General features: G+C 29.6%; 1 protein-coding gene across 4 annotated transcripts in view; it reads right to left on the reverse strand.

Annotated features, from left to right (window-relative positions):
* Positions 1-20,924, reverse strand: part of LOC107455557 (uncharacterized) — a 98,748-nt gene that overhangs the window by 49,086 nt on the left and 28,738 nt on the right. The window contains exon 1 of one of the 4 annotated variants that reach the window (XM_087164139.1): positions 16,977-17,133. The exons of 2 other annotated variants lie outside the window; for them this stretch is intronic. In XM_087164139.1, coding sequence (XP_087020265.1) covers positions 16,977-16,983 — 7 coding nt within the window. In that variant the 5' untranslated portion in view covers positions 16,984-17,133. Of the gene's footprint in view, positions 1-4,624; positions 4,801-16,976; positions 17,134-20,924 lie in introns of those variants that run through there. One more of the 4 variants, XM_087164140.1, reaches the window with a different exon arrangement.

Raw genomic sequence — 20,924 nt, forward strand, 5'->3', positions numbered from 1 at the left:
GATAAGTTTCTTTCACAGTATAGCGTCCTCTTAAATGTCGAGGGGAACGTGACTTTGAAAAATTTCAAAGTATTATTTATTCACTTTTCTGTAATTCAACCATTATGCAAATTTAAGAAATTAGCATTTTCAAAATTTAAATGGCGTTTTCATAAAAATTGTGTTTTCTTACTAGTTGATTTAACTCTTCCTTCCATTTTTATTCCAGTCTCTTAAAAATTCAACGGGGTGTATTTTAAATAATATTAGCTTAAGTTACATATACGATTTTTATTACATTTATATTTGGAGATAAATGAAATAAATCTGATTTTAAAGATATTTCTAATCAGTATGTTTTGATTATGTAAGTGTAATATTCAAAAATTCTTATGCTTAACGAAAACTTCTACAATTTATATGCTTCTAAATTTCTAATAAAATTACCACCGTTATCAAATCTCGTTAGGAATGTGCCTTACAATATTTACAGATATTCTTTTGTTTGTCTTTTAACTAAAAACCCAAACATATAGAATAGGGGTCTTCTTCTAGCCACTAAAAACCCATCGATGATATTTTTCTGAGTTTTTATAGAACAGTGGTTACCAACTGGCGGGCCGCATCCGCCCCGCAAAGCCTTTTTTTGTGGCCCGCGAACTAAGAGATATTAGTTGTCATTTTTTGCGGACAATTTTCGTAAGAAATCTACATGGGTTTTAAATACTTTCAAGTTTTATATCTTATCAATTTGATATGTGTTGCATATTAATTATTTTATACATAGATGCACAATTAAAGTTATTGTAGCCAGAATTTTTTAATATGCAATTAAATATTTTTAAAAATCTACTCATTTTAATTTGTAATTCAATACTTTTGTTCTGTACAACTTGATAAAACTCTGACAGTAATATTTAATGTTCCTCCAAACTTAAAAGAGTCCTATATAAAAGTTTGATAAAGTTGCGGCCCGTCATTTGACTTGTGTTTTTAATTGCGGTTGTGAGTTGGAAACCCCTGTTATAGAACAATTTCTTGAAAAACTAAATACCGCAGAATAATAATTATTCAAAAAGATAGCCAGCACACATAGTACAAAATTTATGATTGTTGCTTTTAAAAAAAAGATTGGCCAATTAATTTGTTTTGTGTCTTATTAATATTGAAATAATTAAATATCGAACAGGCTAATCCTAGAAAAGAGCGCAAAATCGTGAAAAAGGGCAGGTTTGATAGATCACCATTTGGAGAAGTCATTGACTTTGAGAATCGTAACTTTGCAAGAAATTCGCAAGATACTACTAATGTTTTATTTAAACAAATATATATTTCTTAAATTTAATAATCGGCATTGAACAATCAATCCAATTTTGAGTTAACAACTATTAATGTTAAACTCTATAGCTTTGTCATTTTAAACTCAAACTAAAAGTAAATAGAACTCTGGATCAAGCTTTTGAACAAACTAACCTTTCTGGAAGCTTTTTGATGGAGGCAACAAGCATTTGCGTTACATGGCGAGGAAAACCATAACGATTTCCCAAGGGTAGCCCAACTGCAAGCGTATTCTAACCCATGATCAATCTACCACTGGGGATACTTTAAATCATAACTGTAATCTGTGCAGAACTGGCATCGATCAGCTATCGTTGGGATTCGAACCTGGGTCGCCTCATAGTGAGGCGAGCTCTCTATCTACGAGAGCAACCTCAAATCAAACAAAAATATTATAAAATTTCTTTTTATTAAATCTTAAATGGTATTCATCCTTCTACTGGAAGTATTTATGTTCTCAAGTGTTAAAAGGTAAAACCGTCTATTCCGCAGATAAATTTATTGCCCTACCAAAAGAAGACACCTTAAATTAACTGGAACTTAATTAGATCAAGATTTATGTTGATAAAAGACAAGCTGCTAATATTGGGGAGATCATTGTTTTAAGACCAAAATAAATCTCCTCGCATACCGCCGATAATTTTCATACCGGGAATATGCTTACCATTTCAAGTACAATCATAATGGGTTGCTTGACAATGTCAAAAGGAATAAAATGAATTGATTCAAATTTAATTTTATTTAAATACTTATGTAATTGTCATCAGGTCAGAAATCATAAAACTTAGTAACTTTAACCGACTGTTACCTCTCTCCTGTTCGTGAATTTCATTAACTATGTGACATTATCTAACACCAGTCTATCCTTGGGATTTGCGAATTTATTGATGTGACCTTCTGTTGTATAGAAAAGACCCATGCATTATGTAATGCAATGTGTTCAATTAATTCATGTAATATTTAGTACTTCGCCGATTTTAGAGTTTAAAAAGTTAAATTTGTTCTAGGAGAGATTTCTATTTCTGAATTTAAATTAAAACTCTTTTGTAATTTGTTATGTTGTCAATCATCTACTTTCACTATATTTCTTCGGAATAAAATTTTTGTTATCACGGTGTCATTTTCTTTGGTTCAGTGCTTTTTGTCATTTTCATTAGTTCAACTCTCTTGATGTTGAAACATTTGTGCTACCTTCAGTTAAATATTCTTTATATTTTATTTTATATACCGGTGTTGAACAGTCGACCTAATTTTGAGTTCCCGACTATAAATTTCAAATTTCGTAGTCTTGTAAGTTTGAACCCTACCCACAAAAAAGGGAGCTTCTGAATCGGGCATTGTGGTTTGATTCGTGTAGGACTTTTTGAGGGAACTAAACCGCATTTTCGGTACACGGAGGAAAAAAACACGAAAACCTTTCACGGTAAACACGACATCAAAGAGATTCTAACCACAGAAAATTAGGAACACAGCAGAAGTGTGGCAGGTGACAAGTTATTTGACCACTGTTTATATTTCCTTTATGTAGAAATAAATATACAGCTCACGTTAAGAATAATATCACAAATCAAAATCGTTTGCAATCGCAAACATTAATTTTTCTTTTTAAATCTTTAATTTGTGTTTCAAAATTTAGAGATATTGCATACAAATTAAAAACATTTGCAATTTTTTATGTTTTTCAAAAGTTTATGGTAACAATTTTAACGACAGTTAAAGATATTACTTACGTTAAAGGTTAATATTCTACTTTAGTAGATGATTATTTTATCAATTTATATTTATTCTCCAATGCAGCAAAATGGTGCACCTTGGAATACTGGGATTCCGTGGAAAAATCTCAGGGGTTAAGAGTTTATTTATTTTTTTAAATCAGTATAAACTTTCGAAACTTGTAATTATATTTATGTCAAAACAATAAATCATAATTTCTTTGATAATCTGGTTATTTTTATTAAATTATTTAAGAAAAATGGTAGTAAAAAAATTGCGAAATTTATGAACAATTTAATTTTTCTCGTCGAACTTTTAAAATCAAAATAAAATTACCTAAATTCAAGAACAACGACTTGTATTTCTTTGATAACTATTCTCAACGTTTTTAAAAGTTCTTAATCAAAAACCATAATTCTACTTATTTTATTCATTTTTAGCTAATTATGTATGCAACGAAAAGAAATTCCGAACTAGACCAGATACCACTCCAGGCCTAAAAACTCAACTGTTTGTCATAAAAACTATTTTTTAAGGAAGTTTTATTGATAAAACCATTATTGTAAATAAATGTCTTTCTTTACATTAAATATTATCAATTGGTATTCTTTTAAATCACCTTATATATTATTATGCTGTGAATCTCTAAAATGGGGATGTAAATATATGAGCGTATTCTCTAAATAGGTACAAAATTGTTTGAAGTTAAATCTAGTTTATCTAACCGTTTATCAATGATGAAATCAAAATATATTGCATTATTTAAAATTTTTACATCCACTCTTAGTTAGTTTTCATATAACTTAGTTTTATTTCCATATGTTTTAAGAGAAAAGTAATGTGTTTGAAATTGAATAGTTCAATTATTATAGTAATTGCAATAATATTCAATAATTGTTCTTTTTTTTTTGGTGAGTATGTTCAAAGCAGCTACTAAATTCTATTTATATGTTTGAGGAGCGGTCAAAAGATGCTCGGTCATGTAGGGTTCCGTAGTCGAAAAAAATTGGAAACCGTTGCTCAAATACATAGTATTTTGCAACTTTAAAGTACTGAATCTGAAAACTGATCTTTCATCAAAATAATAAAATCTTTTGGTTAGTATCAAAAATATGATTCCTTTATGGCGAATGTTAGTTACATTTTTAAAAATAATGTATGGTAATTAAAAATATTAAAACGATCAACTAAATTCGTTACAATGATGTTCAGTTTCTTAAAAAATGACTAAATGTTCAAGCTTAAGTTATAAAACTAAACACAAAGAGTTTAAAACTTTAAATAAAAAATCAATCTGTTTAAATAATTCCTATTATTTACAAATAGAAGGAGAGCTTAAATATTAGCGTTAAAGCCATGCTATATTTTAACGAACAATCCAAGCAATTAACGTTAATAATCTTAAACAATATTTTGGATGTAAGATACACATTTCAAAAGGTGATCATAATTCAATTATTTGAAACACTTTTAAAACCAAAGTGACAATGCCTGAGAAACTATCAAATTGTTCTTTAAATGCGACAAAACATGATTCAAGGATTTTACAATCATTATTAAAAAAAAATTGTTAAATAAAGTTGAATAATCTTACCGTAGACATTATGAAAAAAGCCATTTTCTTCATCAACGATGCGGAGAAAATTGCAATTACCAAGAATTAAAAACTCAACTCATAATGGGTATAAATGTTCGGTATGTTGTAATCAATCTTTCAAAACTTAAAAAGCAAAAGTTCCGAGTACTCGTATTTACGATTAAGTGATTTCTTTCTTTTTTTTAAGCATGCGGTGATATCAGAGTGCACAGAAAAAGTTTAAACCAGTTATTGTTCGTAAAGGATTGAAAATATTTAATCGGTTAAAAAAGGATTGTTGTTGTTGTTAATTTACGTCGCACTAGAGCTGCACAATGGGCTATTGGCGACGGCCTGGGAAACACCCCGGAGGATGATCCGAAGACATGCCATCACAATTTTGATCCTCTGCGGAGGGGACGACCTGCGCGCGAAGTCGAGCACTTTACGGTAGCACAGTTTAACGAGGACCAATACCGCACACCCTCGGTCTCTACACAGACTGATCCAAGTGGTCACCCACCCGCACACTGACCGTAGCCAGTGATGCTTGACTTCGGTGATCTGCTGGGAACCGTGTCTTAACGATCAGTCCACTGCGGGACGGTTAAAAAAGGAAAAATTTAACTTGTATGTAGAAAATATTTTATTTTCTGTACACATACATACTGTCTCGTGCGCTCGATTACATATAGCTTATAAGCCAGCAGTGGACTGCTCGTAAAGACACGGTTACCCTGTAGAACACTGAAGCCAAGTATCACTGGCTGCGGTCAGTAAGCGGATGGGTGACCACTTTGATCAGCCCCCGTAGAGACCGAGGGTGCGTGGTATCAGTCCTCGTTAAACTATTTTCACATAAAGTGACCGATTTCAAGCTCAGTTTGTCGGGCTACCGAAACAGAAGAGCCATACCCTCTGCAGAGGAATAAAATTGTGATGGCATGTCTTCGAATCGTCATCAGTGATGTAACCCACATCAACGACAATAGTCTATTGTGCAGCTCTAGAGCGACGTAAATAGAATACCTACCATAATCTCTTTTGTCACGTATAAAAACAGATAGTCAGAAAGATAATATAAAAACAATAAAAACAGATAGTCAGAAAAAGACAGCACAAAGACACATCTAGGATTAATGTGGGATTCGAACCCGCTACCTCCATGCTACCGGGCGTTTAGCATGCGAGATCTATCTGGGAGTCTGAGGCCGTTAGCGACCATTTTCCTTTCCATCTTGAAATTTTATATTTAAAGTGACTCTTTCTGATAATTGGGATGCAATTTGGAGGGAAATGAAAATCCGAAAAAAGTTAATGCCCACTCTCTGCTTTTTTTTCTCTTAAAACACTCTTAATTTTGCTGTTGTTGTTGTTGTTGTAGTTCATTTACGTCGCACTAGAGCTGCACAATGGACTATTGGCGACGGTCTGGGAAACATCCCTGAGGATAAACCGAAGACACGCCATCACAATTTTGATTCTCTGCAGAGGGGATAGAACCTCTGATTCGGTAGCCCGACGACCTGCACACGAAGTCGAGCACTTTACGGTAGAACAGTTTAGCGACGACCAATACTGCACACCCTCGGTCCCCACGTAGACTGATCCAAGTGGTAACCCACACGCACACTGACCACAGCTAGTGATGCTTGACTTCGGTGATCTGCTGGGAATCGTGTCTTAACGATCAGTCCACTCTTGTTGTTGGTGTAGTTCATTTACGTCACACTAGAGCAGCACAATGGGCTATTGGCGACGGTCTGGGAAACATCCCTGAAGCTGATCCGAAGATATGCCATCACAATTTTGATCCTCTGCAGAGGGGATGGCACCCCCGCTTCGGTAGCCAACGACCTGCACGCGAAGTCGAGCACCTTACGGTAGAACAGTTTAGCGAGGACCAATACCGCACACCCTCGGTCCCTACTTAGACTGATCCAAGTGGTCATCCACCCTCACACTGACCACAGCTAGTGATGCTTGACTTCGGTGATCTGCTGGGAACCGTGTCTTAACGATCTTACTTACTTACTTACTTATCCTCTACGTGCCTTGGGCACTTAAGGCCTCCAGCATATCCCTCCAACGCCCCCTGTCTTTAGCAATAGATCTTGCTTCCTCCCAGCCAGATATTCCACATTCTTTTAATTCGCCCAAAAACATGCGCTGGATGGTAAGTCTGGGTCTTCCTCTTGTTCTCTTACCATCAGGGGCCCATGTAAGTGCAACAGATGAAAATTTTTCTTTGGGCATTCTAAGGATATGTCCGAGCCAGCTCCATCTTCGTTTTTTAATTTCATCTTCAATTGTTTTTATTTTAGCTTTCTTTAATAGATTTTGATTTGATACTTTGTAAAGCCAGAAAATTTTAAAAACAAATCTTAAACATTTGTTTTGAAAGGTTTCTAATTTTTGTATTTCGATCTTAGTCTGTTTCCAGGTTTCTGCGCCATATAATAGTACTGCTCTAACAATAGCTTTGTAAACAACTATTTTTGTCTTTGTTTCAATATTTGACTCTCTCCGAAATTTATGTAATCCCTTAAAACATGTTCTTGCTTTGATTATTCTCTGTCTAATATCTTCACTACTTCCACCTTTTTTTATCTACAATAGAACCTAAATAGCTAAATGACTCTATGTCATCTATTTCGTGATTTTCGATTTTAATTTTGTCATTTTTCTTTTGATTTATTCTCATAACTTTAGTTTTCTTTTTGTTCATGAATAAACCTACACTATTTGAATATTTGTTGAATTTGTCTGTTTTAAGCTGAAGGTCTGTACATTTGGATGAAATAAGTATAAGTATTTGGAAAAATAATTTTGAATAGACTAAAACATGAATATGGAATTTTAAGAGAAGAACAAGCGGGTTTCCGCAGTGGAAATGGAACAATGCAGCAAATCTTCACACTTAGAAATATCATTGAGCAAAGCTTAGAATTTAACACCTCTTTATATTTAAACTTTATTGATTTCAGTAAAGCCTTTGATTCAGTTAAGAGAGAGAAATTATGGGAAATTTTATCACTTTATAATATACCAGAAAAATATATTAACATAATCAAAGATATGTATGATAACAGCAAAGCATGTATAGAAGTAAATGGAGAATTAACTGAATTCTTTTTAGTAAAAACTGGCGTGAGACAGGGATGTGTTTTATCGGGATTTTTATTTATACTGGTGATAGACTGGATTATGCGAAACAGCTTGAAAGATGAAAAAAGAGGAATAAGGTGGAATTTCACAACTACTTTAGAAGACCTTGATTTTGCTGATGACATCGTACTTATTTCATCCAAATGTCTTAACGATCAGTCCACTCTTAATTTTGCGATTTTCTCACTTGTTCTTGAAGAAAGTTAAAGTGTCTGTTTAAAGTGAATAAAACGAAGATTTATAAATGAACAGTAAAGAAAATTTATCAACAAAACAGTAAAGAAAATTTATCATTCAATGCAAAATTATTATAAACTTTAAATAAAATGAAAAGAATATCTTTTTAAGATATTGATCTTGTACAATATTGTTTAAGCAATATCGTAAAGAAAGAATGAGAAATATATCCTGGGTTGCTGCTGGAATCGAACCTACTGTTTTCACACTTCAGAACGATTTACTTGCACACGCATGTTCTTCATGCACACTTTTGTATTTTTTAGCTTCTCAGCAAGTCAGAGAGATTAACAAAATGTTTGCATTAGATATTTAGAAATATGTTACTACAGTTAGATTAGCTTAAAATTAGCAATAAAGAGATTTTATTGCCGTCTTTGAACAGCGGACCCAATTTTTTGGGTTCACGACTACTAATGTTCAACTCCGTAGTATCCCGCCTCCGTAGTATCCCGCAGTGGACTGATCGTTAAGACACGGTTCCCAGCAGATCACCGAAGTCAAGCATCACTGGCTGCGGTCAGTGTGCGGGTGGGTGACCCACTTGGATCAGTCTGCGTAGGGACTGAGGGTGTGCGGTATTGGTCCTCGTTAAACTGTGCTATCGTAAATTGCTCGACTTCGCGCGCAGGTCGTCGGGCTACCGAAGCGGGGGTGCCATCCCCTCTGCAGAGGATCAAAATTGTGATGGCATGTCTTCGGATCATCCTCAGGGATGTTTCCCAGACCGTCGCCAATAGCCCATTGTGCAGCTCTAGTGCGACGTAAATGAACAACAACAACAACTCCGTAGCCTTGTAATTTTGAGCGCAATCCAGAAGATAAAGGAATTCCTAAATCAAGTATTGGAAGAAATTTGCCTTCGTGGCGGACTTTTTGATGGAACTAACCAGCATTTGCGTTATATGAAGAGGAAGACCATGAGAGCCACAGAGGACTCTAACCCATGATCCGTCTACTACTGAGGATATTTTACGTCAGCACTGTGATTAGAGAGATGTAGCAAAATGTTACGGTTTCCCCTAATTCTAACGCTACTAGAGCTCCATATCGCAATCTACTATTTTCCCACAAATCATAGCACCGCTGACGCGTAGAAAATGAAGTTTGCAAAAGTGACAAATGCTAAGAAAAATCTCTCATTTCTTTTGTGAGTGCTGAGATTATTTAGTGATTCAGATTTCCAGGCACGAACCTACAACCTTTTATTCATTTTGGTTATAGCGTCACTTCCAGTTACACCACCCCCTCAGGTTAAGAAATTTCATGTGTCAAACTTTTGTTTTAATTATATAATTTTTTAATTATATTAATTCATATTTAATTATATTAATATTAATTCATATTTAATTATATTAATATTAATTATATTAATTAGTATTTTTTAAATTATTTAATTATATTTATTGCAATGAGTCACAATTTTACATTTGACAGGTACTGAGATCGAACTCGGGAGAGCATTTTGTTTCATTTTATTTTAACACATTCATTTAACACAGTATCGTCATTAATGGATTTAAGACAATAATGTTAACTTCCGTCTGCTTGTCATTCAGTCACTGCATTTTTCGCAAATGTTTGTTTTGAAATCAATGAATTTCAAATTATAAAGAAAACTTTGTAGTACGCGCAATTTGAACTGTGAAAGTTCGGTACCAGACAATTAAACAAGATTTGTACGTATTAACTTTGCAGCAGAGTTAACACGCGCAAGAAGCGTGGAGGTAGCGGGTTCGAATCCCACTGTTACACTGGATGTATCTTCGGACTGTCCTTCTCTGTATTGTGCTACCAGTCCTTCTATTTGACAAAGGCTTATAAGCCTGAATTGAGCACACAAGCCTGCAAATAAATGGCCGTAAGGTCTCAGACTCCCAGTTCCACTGCAACGGAAGAACGAACAAGCCTGCAAATGTTTGTAATTCCAATAAAATAATAAACACGCACAAGAATGCCATGAGAACCTTTTGCTGTAATACTAAGGTAAGAGCAATTTAACTTCTGATCTGTCGAACATTTACATTATTTTGCATTTCTTTCTGTTGTTAGTGTAAGCTAAAGGCAGTGTATTAATCTCACTAATCAGATTACACTTAAGTTGGACGTATTTTTCGTACTGGAATACCAAAATTATTCAGTCATGACTTATAATTATTTGAAACAACGCACCAAGGGAGTAATTACACTAATTATTAAATAATAATTTGATTTAGTCCAAAATACAAAAATCTTTTTAGATGTTTTATTTATTTATTTTTTAAGAATAAATACTAACTGCCTTCAAAATTAAAAAAATTTTTTTTTCTGAATTAGAATGTGAGATAAGTTTTGTTTCTTTTTCCCCGTATTAAACCTAAAAAGATGTTGAAAATTTGAATTTTTCTCCGTAAACAATGTGAACAGTATTTCAACTTGAAAATATATTTTAAATACCATAAAAAATTACATTATGAAATGCTATAATACATATTACTATTAGATATATTACAACCATTTGACTTTATAAAGTTAAAAAATACAATAGAGTTGGATGTATTAAAATATAACACATTTACTGTAGAGACATTTCTCATTACAATTTCAAAAGAAGTAAAAAATCCTTCAGTTTCCTTTTTTTTTTAAAAAATGCCAATTTTAAATTTGTTATCTGATGTATGCAAAATAAGCTTTAGAACATGTTTCAAGTTGCATAGATTTTCTGTTTTCCGATAAAAGTTGAACAAAATTATGGCTAATTAAATAAAAAGAGAAATGTCTTAAGAATTTTAATATAGATAATTACAAAACTTCATTGATTTACAGTTTTGTTAGTTAAACGATAAATTTTTAATTTAGAGTAATTTTTTTATAAACCCAAATTAATTAAAGAAAACTTAGTTAAATAAGCTCCTAGGAATCCTAGTTAATTTAGAATTTAAAGGCTTGTTGTTCTAAAAGAGAACAGCTTTAACAGAGAAAAACTAACGACGAATTTCGTTGCATTTTAATCTTTTAACCAAAAACCAGCATCTTTTAGTTTAAACTTTCGTTCGTTTTTAACAAAGAACGTTATGAACAAAGGATGTTTTAAGGAATTTTAAGCCCTGAAAATGTCTTTCTAAAGGATAAAAGGGTAAAAAAAAGATATTTTGTTCACAATAGAACGGAAGGTCTATTCTGTCGAATTTTTTTAAGCAAATTTAGTCTAAGCAAAGCAAATATTTTTTACCAAAGCAACGAAATTTTTATTGTTGCTTTTTACCTCTACAAAAATGAGTAAAGTAAAAAACAAAAAAATTTAAAGATATAAAATTAAGAAAATCATGCATTTTGATTTTCTAAAAACTTCCAAGTTTTCTTTCTTGTAATACTTTTATAAAAATATTTTTGTAAAGAAGTTCTTCATTAATTCACAAGTTTTATAAATACCATACAAATTATTTTAACATATAAGGAGTTAAGAATCAATATTTTAAAACTGACAGCTAGTTTTCTACCACAATTGCTTCTTTTTTTAAGCTAGAATCTTTTTTTAACCAATAGGACGTTATTTTCTTATTGATTACTTAAATGTTTAGCTTTCAAAACATTTCAATATCTGAAAGTGATATCTAACGAACATATCCCCAAATATGGAAGTCGGATCATTCTGCACACAGTAATTAAAAACAAACAAATTTAAAAAATCTAAAGGAGTTATAGTTCAGTAACTGTAGCAACAAAAAAGTGCTTCTTTGGAAAAATTAGTACCCAATATATTTTTTGATCTCAACTTTGTTATATTAGTATACCTAAAAACTCTCCTATGAACACTTCAGCATTTTTTTCATGAAAATGCCGGAAATTTTAGGGGGACAATTGAAATTCTTCTAAGCCAAGTAAGGCATTGTTTTCGATATATTTTTTCACCCTGAATTGAAGGCCAATTCCAAGACGGTCGAGTTAATAGTTTTGAAGTTATGAGGGTTTTAGGGTGCTCGTACTTATTTACTTATCTGATATCGCTATCTAAACAAGGGAGAGATAGTTTTCCATGGACAAGTTTTCCCCTGCAGTGTTTTACGTTCAATCTATTAAGACTATACACCAGTCAACAGAAAGATATAATGCCCATTTTTGATACTATTAAGTAAACAATAAAAGAAATACTCAAGAAAAGAATATTGGAAACTGACTTGTCTGTATAGCAATGTAAGACGAATAAATGAAGTACATATACAAAATTGAACTTTTTATACACGAAACACTGATTACTTAATAATTTATCTAATTGATTCCTGATTAGTCTCATTTAATTCAGCATGAAAAAAATACCTCGCATGTTCAGATAGATCCTGGATAGCAATGTAAAATATATACATAAGTAAGTGTCAAAAATACTTTTTGTACATAAAAACTCTTGCAACTTTTAAATTATTTGTTCCATAGACTTGTGTACAGTCTTATTCGATTCATCGTGAAGCAGAACATAAAGGAAACAATGAATCACTTGTTTAGATAGTAATGCCAGATGCATAAGCAGATAAAAGTGCAAAATGTTTCTTTTTTGGTTCACAAAACGCATATAACGTCTAAACTATTAGTCCGATTGTTTTGGTAATGTTTTCACTCAATTCAACGTGGAAAAAAAATACATCCTAATATACGCCTCACTTGCTTGTCTAGACGAAATCCAATTCTTCCCCTCAAAACACCCCTTTTTCCTTAAAAAAGAAAAAAAAGTTTTTTCTTCTGAATCGACAAATGCCGTGTTTTACCTACAATGACGTCACTTACATGCATCCAAATAAGGAAATGAACATAATGTCATTTATTTATTATTCAATGTCTGAAGATCATGTCAATACAATAGTATAATAAACAAAGTGGTTCATAGAATGAAAGAAACAAATTTTTAATGATACGAAAATAGTTAATTCTTGCTTCTGCGCTTTAACCGACTTACATAGTTAATTTGCTGATTAGCTAGGTAAAGTGCATATTAACGACTTCAAAGTTTTGGCTGTAATGTAGAGATTTCAAATATTTGAGACTGTTGCGAATTATTTTTTTTAGTAGTAATGAACTAAAACAAAATATTTTGAAACAATTTTCAAAACAATTATTTGTATTTAACTTAAGCATTTTTCGATATGATCTTACATGCATCTGTTTAAATTACTTCTGATTAGTAGTGAACAAAATTCTTTTAATTCTAAAGTACAACTACATTATCCTTCTTACTACTGTAAAAAAATATTTTCTGAAACTACGGTGAAACCGTAGTTTCGGAAAATATTTTTAATTAATTTATAATTATAAATATTTTTAACTTATAATTAAAAATATTTTTTATTATAAATTAGTTAAAAAATATATTATAATTATATATATATTTTAAATAATTTAAAATTAAAAATATTTTAAAAATATTTAATTTATAATTAAAAATATTTATTAATTTCTATAAATTAGTTAATTTATCCTGGTATTTAATCTTTTTCCATGAATCGAAGTTAAAAAGGGCGTAGAAATCAGCTTTGTTTTCAACTGATTGTAAATTGAATTTAAAATTAACCTCTTTTTTCGTGTTTTAGCGAAACATCTTTTTTAACGAAACTTCTAATTATCAATTTTAACTTTGTGGTGGAATTTCACTATCTTACGCACCAAATAATATAAATAAAATACATAAATACCAGTTTTAAAGAATGGTTTCAACTGCTATTTGTTCCTTTAAAATTTGTTTATAAAGCTTAATTGTATGGACAGAATTAAATGTACTACATCGTTACCATTGACAACTAAGGAAATAACTTTTAAAACAAGCAAAATAAGTAAATGAGTATAAACTTAATTTTAATTAAGAAAAATAATTTTAAAAGAGGATGATAAAACATATAAACTAAAACATTTCAGAAACTTCTCCTTAAAAACATAAAAATCAAAACACTGTATTATGAAACATAAGTTTGAGATTACATACCGGCAGTTAAAATTGTTTTATTTAATATAAAAACAGACGAACAACCGTTCGTAAAGAGAAATTTCGATTATATAATAGTTTTCCATGCCCGTATACAAGTTTGACGAGGTTTTTTTTTATGGACATGAGTTATACTCGCTCACAGAAAAAATATCGAAATATTTTATATTTCGCTTCATGATTTAAACAATTACAACATTTAGTCTTTTTTTTTTAAGTCTCTCGTCAAGGTTATGAATTACACTTAATTAATTATTGTAAATTTTCACCGTCAGAGCAATTTTAATTCTAAATCAAACTGGGAAATTAAGCAAACTTTTGTAACATTTGCAAGAATTTCACAAATTAGAAATAAATGAGTAAATTCATTACAATATTAAATTAATTTTAAAAACGATAATTGTTTGAAGAATATTTAAGTTCAAAAGATATCTTTCAGTTTTTCTTCAAATACGTACGACGATTTCACAGAGATGCTAACTTGCTGCGGACAACAAATAAATATTTTCGAGTGGTAGTTTATTAATTATGATTCTTGGTTTAATAAATTCAATTTATCAGGATTTTTATTCACCACTATTTCGAAATAATTAGTAGTTTTATGTATTCACCACTTTAATATAGTTAAGTCATGTTAAACATTTTAAAAAGTTATCAAAATTAGTGAACTATATGCAAATTTTAGTTTGTAGTTATTAACCGTTTTTTAAGTTGTGTCCGGAGCAGTTGGTATCTATGATTTCAGGCCATACTAACATTCAAAAGTGTTTTTATTTTTATTTTTAAAAAAATTAAGCATACGTAGTTTATTACTCCTTGATTATAACTCTTTCATCACATTCTATATGTATCAGATTTCAGATTATCAACCATTTAATTAAGAATGCAAGCAATATTTGTTTATTTTCAATAAAAAATTATTTAAATTTTTTATCGACAAAATAAGTAGCCGGAATGATGGAAAAATATCTTTTTTTTTTTTGAGACGATAAACAATATTTTATTTCATCTGTATGATTCAGAGATCTTATCACTATCGCCTAATGCTCAAATGAAATAAGTTAAAGGAGCATTTCAATGGATTCAGAACATTTAATTCAAATAAATAATTGCAAGGATAGTTCAGCTATAATCAATAATATTTAAATTGAAAAGAAAAATATAATGTTCAATATCTAATCCAGCAATGTTGAAATTATGTTCAATATACTATTTTCATCATAAAACTTAATAATTAAATTTATCATGAAAATTTAGGTGGTCATTTAACAGCTATTTCACGTAAACTATTATAAAAAGTTTTTTAAAAAAAGGGTTTTTAGCATTTTTTTTCCTCAAATCTAATTATTTCAGTAGTTTGAAACGTTCAACAAATATTTTTTTATTAAAAAAAAAAGACCATAATGTTATTGAAAATAGTAAAAAGTCTAAAATCATTTAACAAACTATAATACATATAGCAAAGAAATAAACCCATTCGTAAGCAAGATATTTTTTAATTCATTGACAGATAAGCTTTAAACCTGTTATAGCCTTTATAAATATTTCAACTTATAAAATGATATATTATTTCAATAAATGCTTTTTTGTTAGGTACTAAAAAAAGAAAGAAGATGTAAAGCGAAGTTTAGAAAAATCATTTCTAAAAACGCTTTTAACTAGAATCATAAAGAAAACTAAATTAGGCTTTGTTCCAAGCAACTGTTCTAAATTAAACTATAATTAAGATAGAAATATTAATAAATCAACGACGTCTGTTTAGAGATAAGGAAATATTAAGTGTTAATTAGTATTAAGTAATGCAATAAAGAGCTTTTTTTATGATAGATTAAAATTTATTAAGCAAAAGAACTTTCTTTTAATTAGTTTATAAAATTGGGTTACTCCATCTTGGCTATTTCATTATTTTTTATAAGAAAAATCGATTGAATTTATTAAATTAGATGATTCATTTGTTCAGTTTTTTTCTTCTGCTTTATTGTATAGTTCATTAGTTTCTAAAAAATTTTTTTTCCTAGCATAACCAATTAATGTGTCATTTATTTCTAGTAAGGGTAAATTAAAATATTTTTGAAATTGAAGTTGATATCATAAAAAAATTGATTTAGCTTATTTAATTAAATTTTAACGCCATTTGTTTGGTGGAAAGTATGTTTACCAAAACCCATTAGGTGTTAAAAAAAATGGGAAACTTAAAGACTTACTTTTTATTTGCGAAATAAATTTTAAAAAGTATTTTGTAAATAAAAAAGTTTATTGAAAAAGTTGAAAAATTTAAAAAGTAAATAAAATTACATATTGAAAAAGGATATATATTATAACTTTTTATGCATTTTCTAAAACATGCATATGGTTACTAATTTTACTTAAAAATACTTCTTCAAAGCTGAATTTATTAAAAAGAATGGAATATCAAAGTAAATGTGGTAAAATAGCTTACCATGGCCTTAAAAATTCATGCTAAGAATACTAATCATGGCCTTAGAAAGGGTTAATAATGAAATTTCCTTAAATTAATTTAAAATTTCTAAATTTACATCAGTAAGCCCACTTACGTCTTTGTTTTATGCAAAGACGTAAGAACAAAAAAAGTACTTTTTTTACAGTTTTACTTTTTGTTAAAATTTAATTAAAAAATTTTTAATAATTATTTTAAATTACATAATGTTTACTTATGTTATTTAAATCACCAACAAGAAAGTATGTATTGTCGAGAAACGTTATTCTGTATTTTTTAAAAACGAGCCGAGCTTTATTATCAAAGCAATTATTATAACTATTACATTATACTTCTTTTTCTATTTATAATATCAACACGAGTCCAAGCATCCCTTAAAAAATTAAAATGTGTTAGACAAGTTACTTAAAACTAACACACAAAAGTTTAAAAACTTGAAACTAATATAATATTTAATTTTAAGATATTATTATTAAACGAAAATTTATTAAATTTGGAAATAAAATCAAAATCTTAGGGATAAGTATATATGCATTTAGAAAAGATTATAGAATACTCACATTGCATAAAATCTCAGACATACTAACCAAACACATTTTGTTGGATAATTTACTTAAGAAATTTCAAATCTAGTTTAATTTCGTTATAAATAGAAATAATGTATTTCTTCTTGGATCGCTGAAAATACTTAATGTAGAAAATATTCAGACTGGAATTATGACCCCGATAATATTTTAACCTTTTGGAATCCCGTGTTATCGCTAAGAAAAACAAAACAGCAGAAAACAAGATTAAATCAGCGGAAAGAGCCATGATTTATTAGGATTTAAGCAATAAGAGAATATATGAGCTGATAAAACAATAACAATTTAATTTTTTCTTGGTATTTTAATAACTATAATGTTATATCTGATTTTAGGAAACATCACGCATTTTTGTTTTATTTTTATTAAATTACTACCAGCCTCTAATATGCTGATAATCTGTCTTTGTGTATTTACGCTCTGTGTCAATTTTATTTTCAAAGTCAAAATGTCACGAGTATAATGTATAAAATTTTTAACCTTATAAATTACGTAATAATTTAAACGTAAAAACCTTTTACGGAACTATATGAGTAGTTATTTTTCAAAAAGGGATAAATTCGTTTGAAACTAAAAAATTTTATTTCTTTTAACTGTTTTAATAATCATCTTTGTATTTTAATGTTTAATCATACTATATTGTTAAGTACAAACATTTAGCCGTTGTTCTTTAAAATGGGATAAATTCGTTTGGAACTAAAAAAAGTTTATTTCTTTTTACGGTTTTAATTATCATCTTTGCATTTTAATGTTTAATCACACTTATATTGTTAAATACAAGCACTTAAATTTATTAGTCTTTGTCAATATTTTTAAAATCATACAAACGCATGATCTCGATATGGAAAAAAAATGGTTTTTCCACTTTAGTTTAGTGAAGAATTTAAGTGATGGCAAAATATGCAATTAATAGGCTTTATGTCACGCATTATGTCATGCAATTAATAGGAAAAAAATTTAGAAAAAATTTTTCCGAGCAGTTATAAGCAAATGTACATTTTTTTACACTTAATTATTTAAAAAAAAATACTATAACTCGAGAATGACTAAAGGAAATTAAAATTAGACTTATTCGACTTTCAAAAACAGCAGCGCATACAGTTTCATAAAGTTTATTACGTTTAAATTATTACGTTTATTTAAATAGGCTACGCTAAATTAAGTTATGATGCAATAGTCACTATAAGTTCACTTTTGCCGAATAAGAGAAAGATCAAAGCAGATACTTAATATCTGCCATGCCATCGAAGTAGTTGGAAGTTTTCCTAATTTCGCAACCACTTCAATTTCGAATATATTCTTCGAGTATGTATCAGACTTTTATATATGCAATAAATTTCAAAATCTTTGCGGTGTACAGGAAAATTTAATGATCTATTTTTAAAAATAAGAAATATATTTTATAGCATTTTGTTATCATTTGAATACTTTTGGCGGATCTTTGGCGGAAATAAATATTTCCAACGCCAAATTGTTTTCTAAAAAATATTGAGTGTAATTTGTGTTCTGTATGAATAAAGCAAGGCAACCTGAAAATGGATATGCTACAATTACGGTTCAAAAAATGCAGATGTTAAATCTTTCGCTTTCTGCAAAAGTTTTTATAAGGTGGTATAGTAATATTAGGGGGACTGGAAAGTAATGTCGTTTCGGCACATTAAATATTCGATAGTCTTAAAAACCAATTCATTTTTTCCGATCCATTTCTATCCGGCATTGAAAGGTTGTTGCTAACGAGGGTGAATACTTTATTGATTAAAAATAAAATCTTGATAAATATCAAATGCACCGAAACGACATTACTTTCCTGTCCCCCTAATAAAACCTAAATCTTACAGAAATGTTATTTTGTTAATGGTTGCAAAGGCTCACTCATCTGTAGGTAGTGTAAGCAAAGCGGCGTTTTGTAAGATATTCTGTATTGTTTATAGTGAGCAAAGCAACTTTAGTGGTGAGCAAATTAACTTTTAATAAAATTTTCTAAGCCAAACATCATATATTAAAACGTTAATTTCGCAACAACTAGGAAAAATTTTCTACAAGGCGTAACTATGATAAACAAGAATGCTCCTTTGAGTTGAAACACAAAATGAAAGAAAGAAAAAAAATGAGACAAACACATTACAATAAGAAAAAAAAATATATTTGACCAATGGCAAAAGAGGAAGAAACTTGAACTAGATAATAGAGAAAGGAAGGTATAAAATTTATTAAAAAGTGGGATACTAGAAAGAAGAAGACGTGCAGAAAGCTGTTGATAAATAGGGGTACTTTTTTCTTATTTAAGAATTGCCTCTGTCTCTTTCCCAGGAAATAAAGTTGAGAGTTGAGTTTGGTATCATTGCATCTTTTGAAAATTCACAAGTGTATTTTTAGTTTTTTGTTTCGGTGTTTTTCAACATTATTTAACTGTTTCCATACTTTTCGAACAACCTAATTCAATCGGTAATATAATATTAAAATTATATAGCTGTAAAACTACACCAGTTAATATAAGAACTACTATTTTAAACTAATGATTTTTTTTAATTTTTTATTTTTGGTCTGTCTAGTTCTAACATCTATCACTATAAGTTCCACTAATAGTTAGCTTTTAAAACTAACTTGTTATTTTAAAACTATAAATGGATTAACTAATCGTGAACCATAACTGCCAATCATTTTCGCATTTTTCCGAAGATTTTATTTTCATGTGTATAGTGGTAGCAAAATTTATGTTCCATTTCAATATTGACCTTAAAATTTTATTCTAAAAAAAATTATACACCACGTTAAAAAAAATTAAATATATACATTAAATTAATAGTGCTTTAAAACCAGGACGGTTGGGTCTCTACTTTAACAGAGGTACACTTTTTTGTTAGTGAAATTTTTTATGATCTTGTCGTTTTTCATCTTGAATTTTGCTAACTCTTCTCATATTTTGTAAATAGTTATTCTTCTTGTAAATATTGTTCCCCTACTTGTAAATATGTATTGCAATTTTCTATACATTCAATTATTTGTTTCTTATTACCATGGCAAAGTGCCATTCTTTTTTTTTTTTCTTCCTTAACATGCGCCATTTAATTGTTGCATTTCATGTAATCTGTCCGTTGTTTTTGCTTAAGTTCTCATTACAGGATGAATGGGAAAAGGGCCATTATTGGCCTCAGGAGCCCAACTAGACTAAACAGACCAGATCATAGTGCTTTAAAGCTCTAGTGCAGTGATTCTCAACCTTTTTTTTTGTGGCAGCACACTTTTAACGATTTCGAAATTTGACGGCATAAAATGGAAAAAATTAGTTTAAAAGTTGTTTACTTACCTATACACTGTGTTAAATAGTTTGTGATAATAATTTTGAATGAGAAATAAAATATGTACTACAAAAGCACGCTTATTAAGGGATTAATTATTTCTTCCGACTAATTTTTTGTTAGTTAGTAACAGTTATTTATTTTTTTGCTAGTTATTAATTGTTAGCTTGTTTTCTATAGTTATTATATGTTCGTTTTTTTTTACATTAATTCTTATTTTTTTGTGATTTCTTGTAGACTAGTATTTTTGCTAATTATTAATCGTTAGCTTATTTTTTGTTAGTTATCCTTTGCTAATTTGCTTTTATAACTACTTATTACATAGCTTACTTTAATGATTACTTTTCTTTCCGTTTGAAAGTTAATATTTAGCTTGCTTTCCTTTGTTAATTAATAATTTTAATAGTCATTAAATTTCCTACCGATAATTTCAATATTTTTTAAAATTGTCAAAGACAATTTAAACACTTCCTTCTTATTCTAACTTATTTTCAAGATTGTCTGAGACAAGACAATCACCGGCAACGATGTTCACGCGGTGAAAGTATGGAAAAATTATAAAAATTATATATAAAAAGCATTATAATTTTTTTGCATCATTTCCATTATTTGGCGGCACATTTTA

The sequence above is a fragment of the Parasteatoda tepidariorum genome, chromosome 5 (genome assembly GCF_982258835.1).
Source record: "Parasteatoda tepidariorum strain Cologne lab strain chromosome 5, Ptep-v5.0, whole genome shotgun sequence".
Classification (NCBI taxonomy): Eukaryota; Metazoa; Arthropoda; class Arachnida; order Araneae; family Theridiidae; genus Parasteatoda; species Parasteatoda tepidariorum.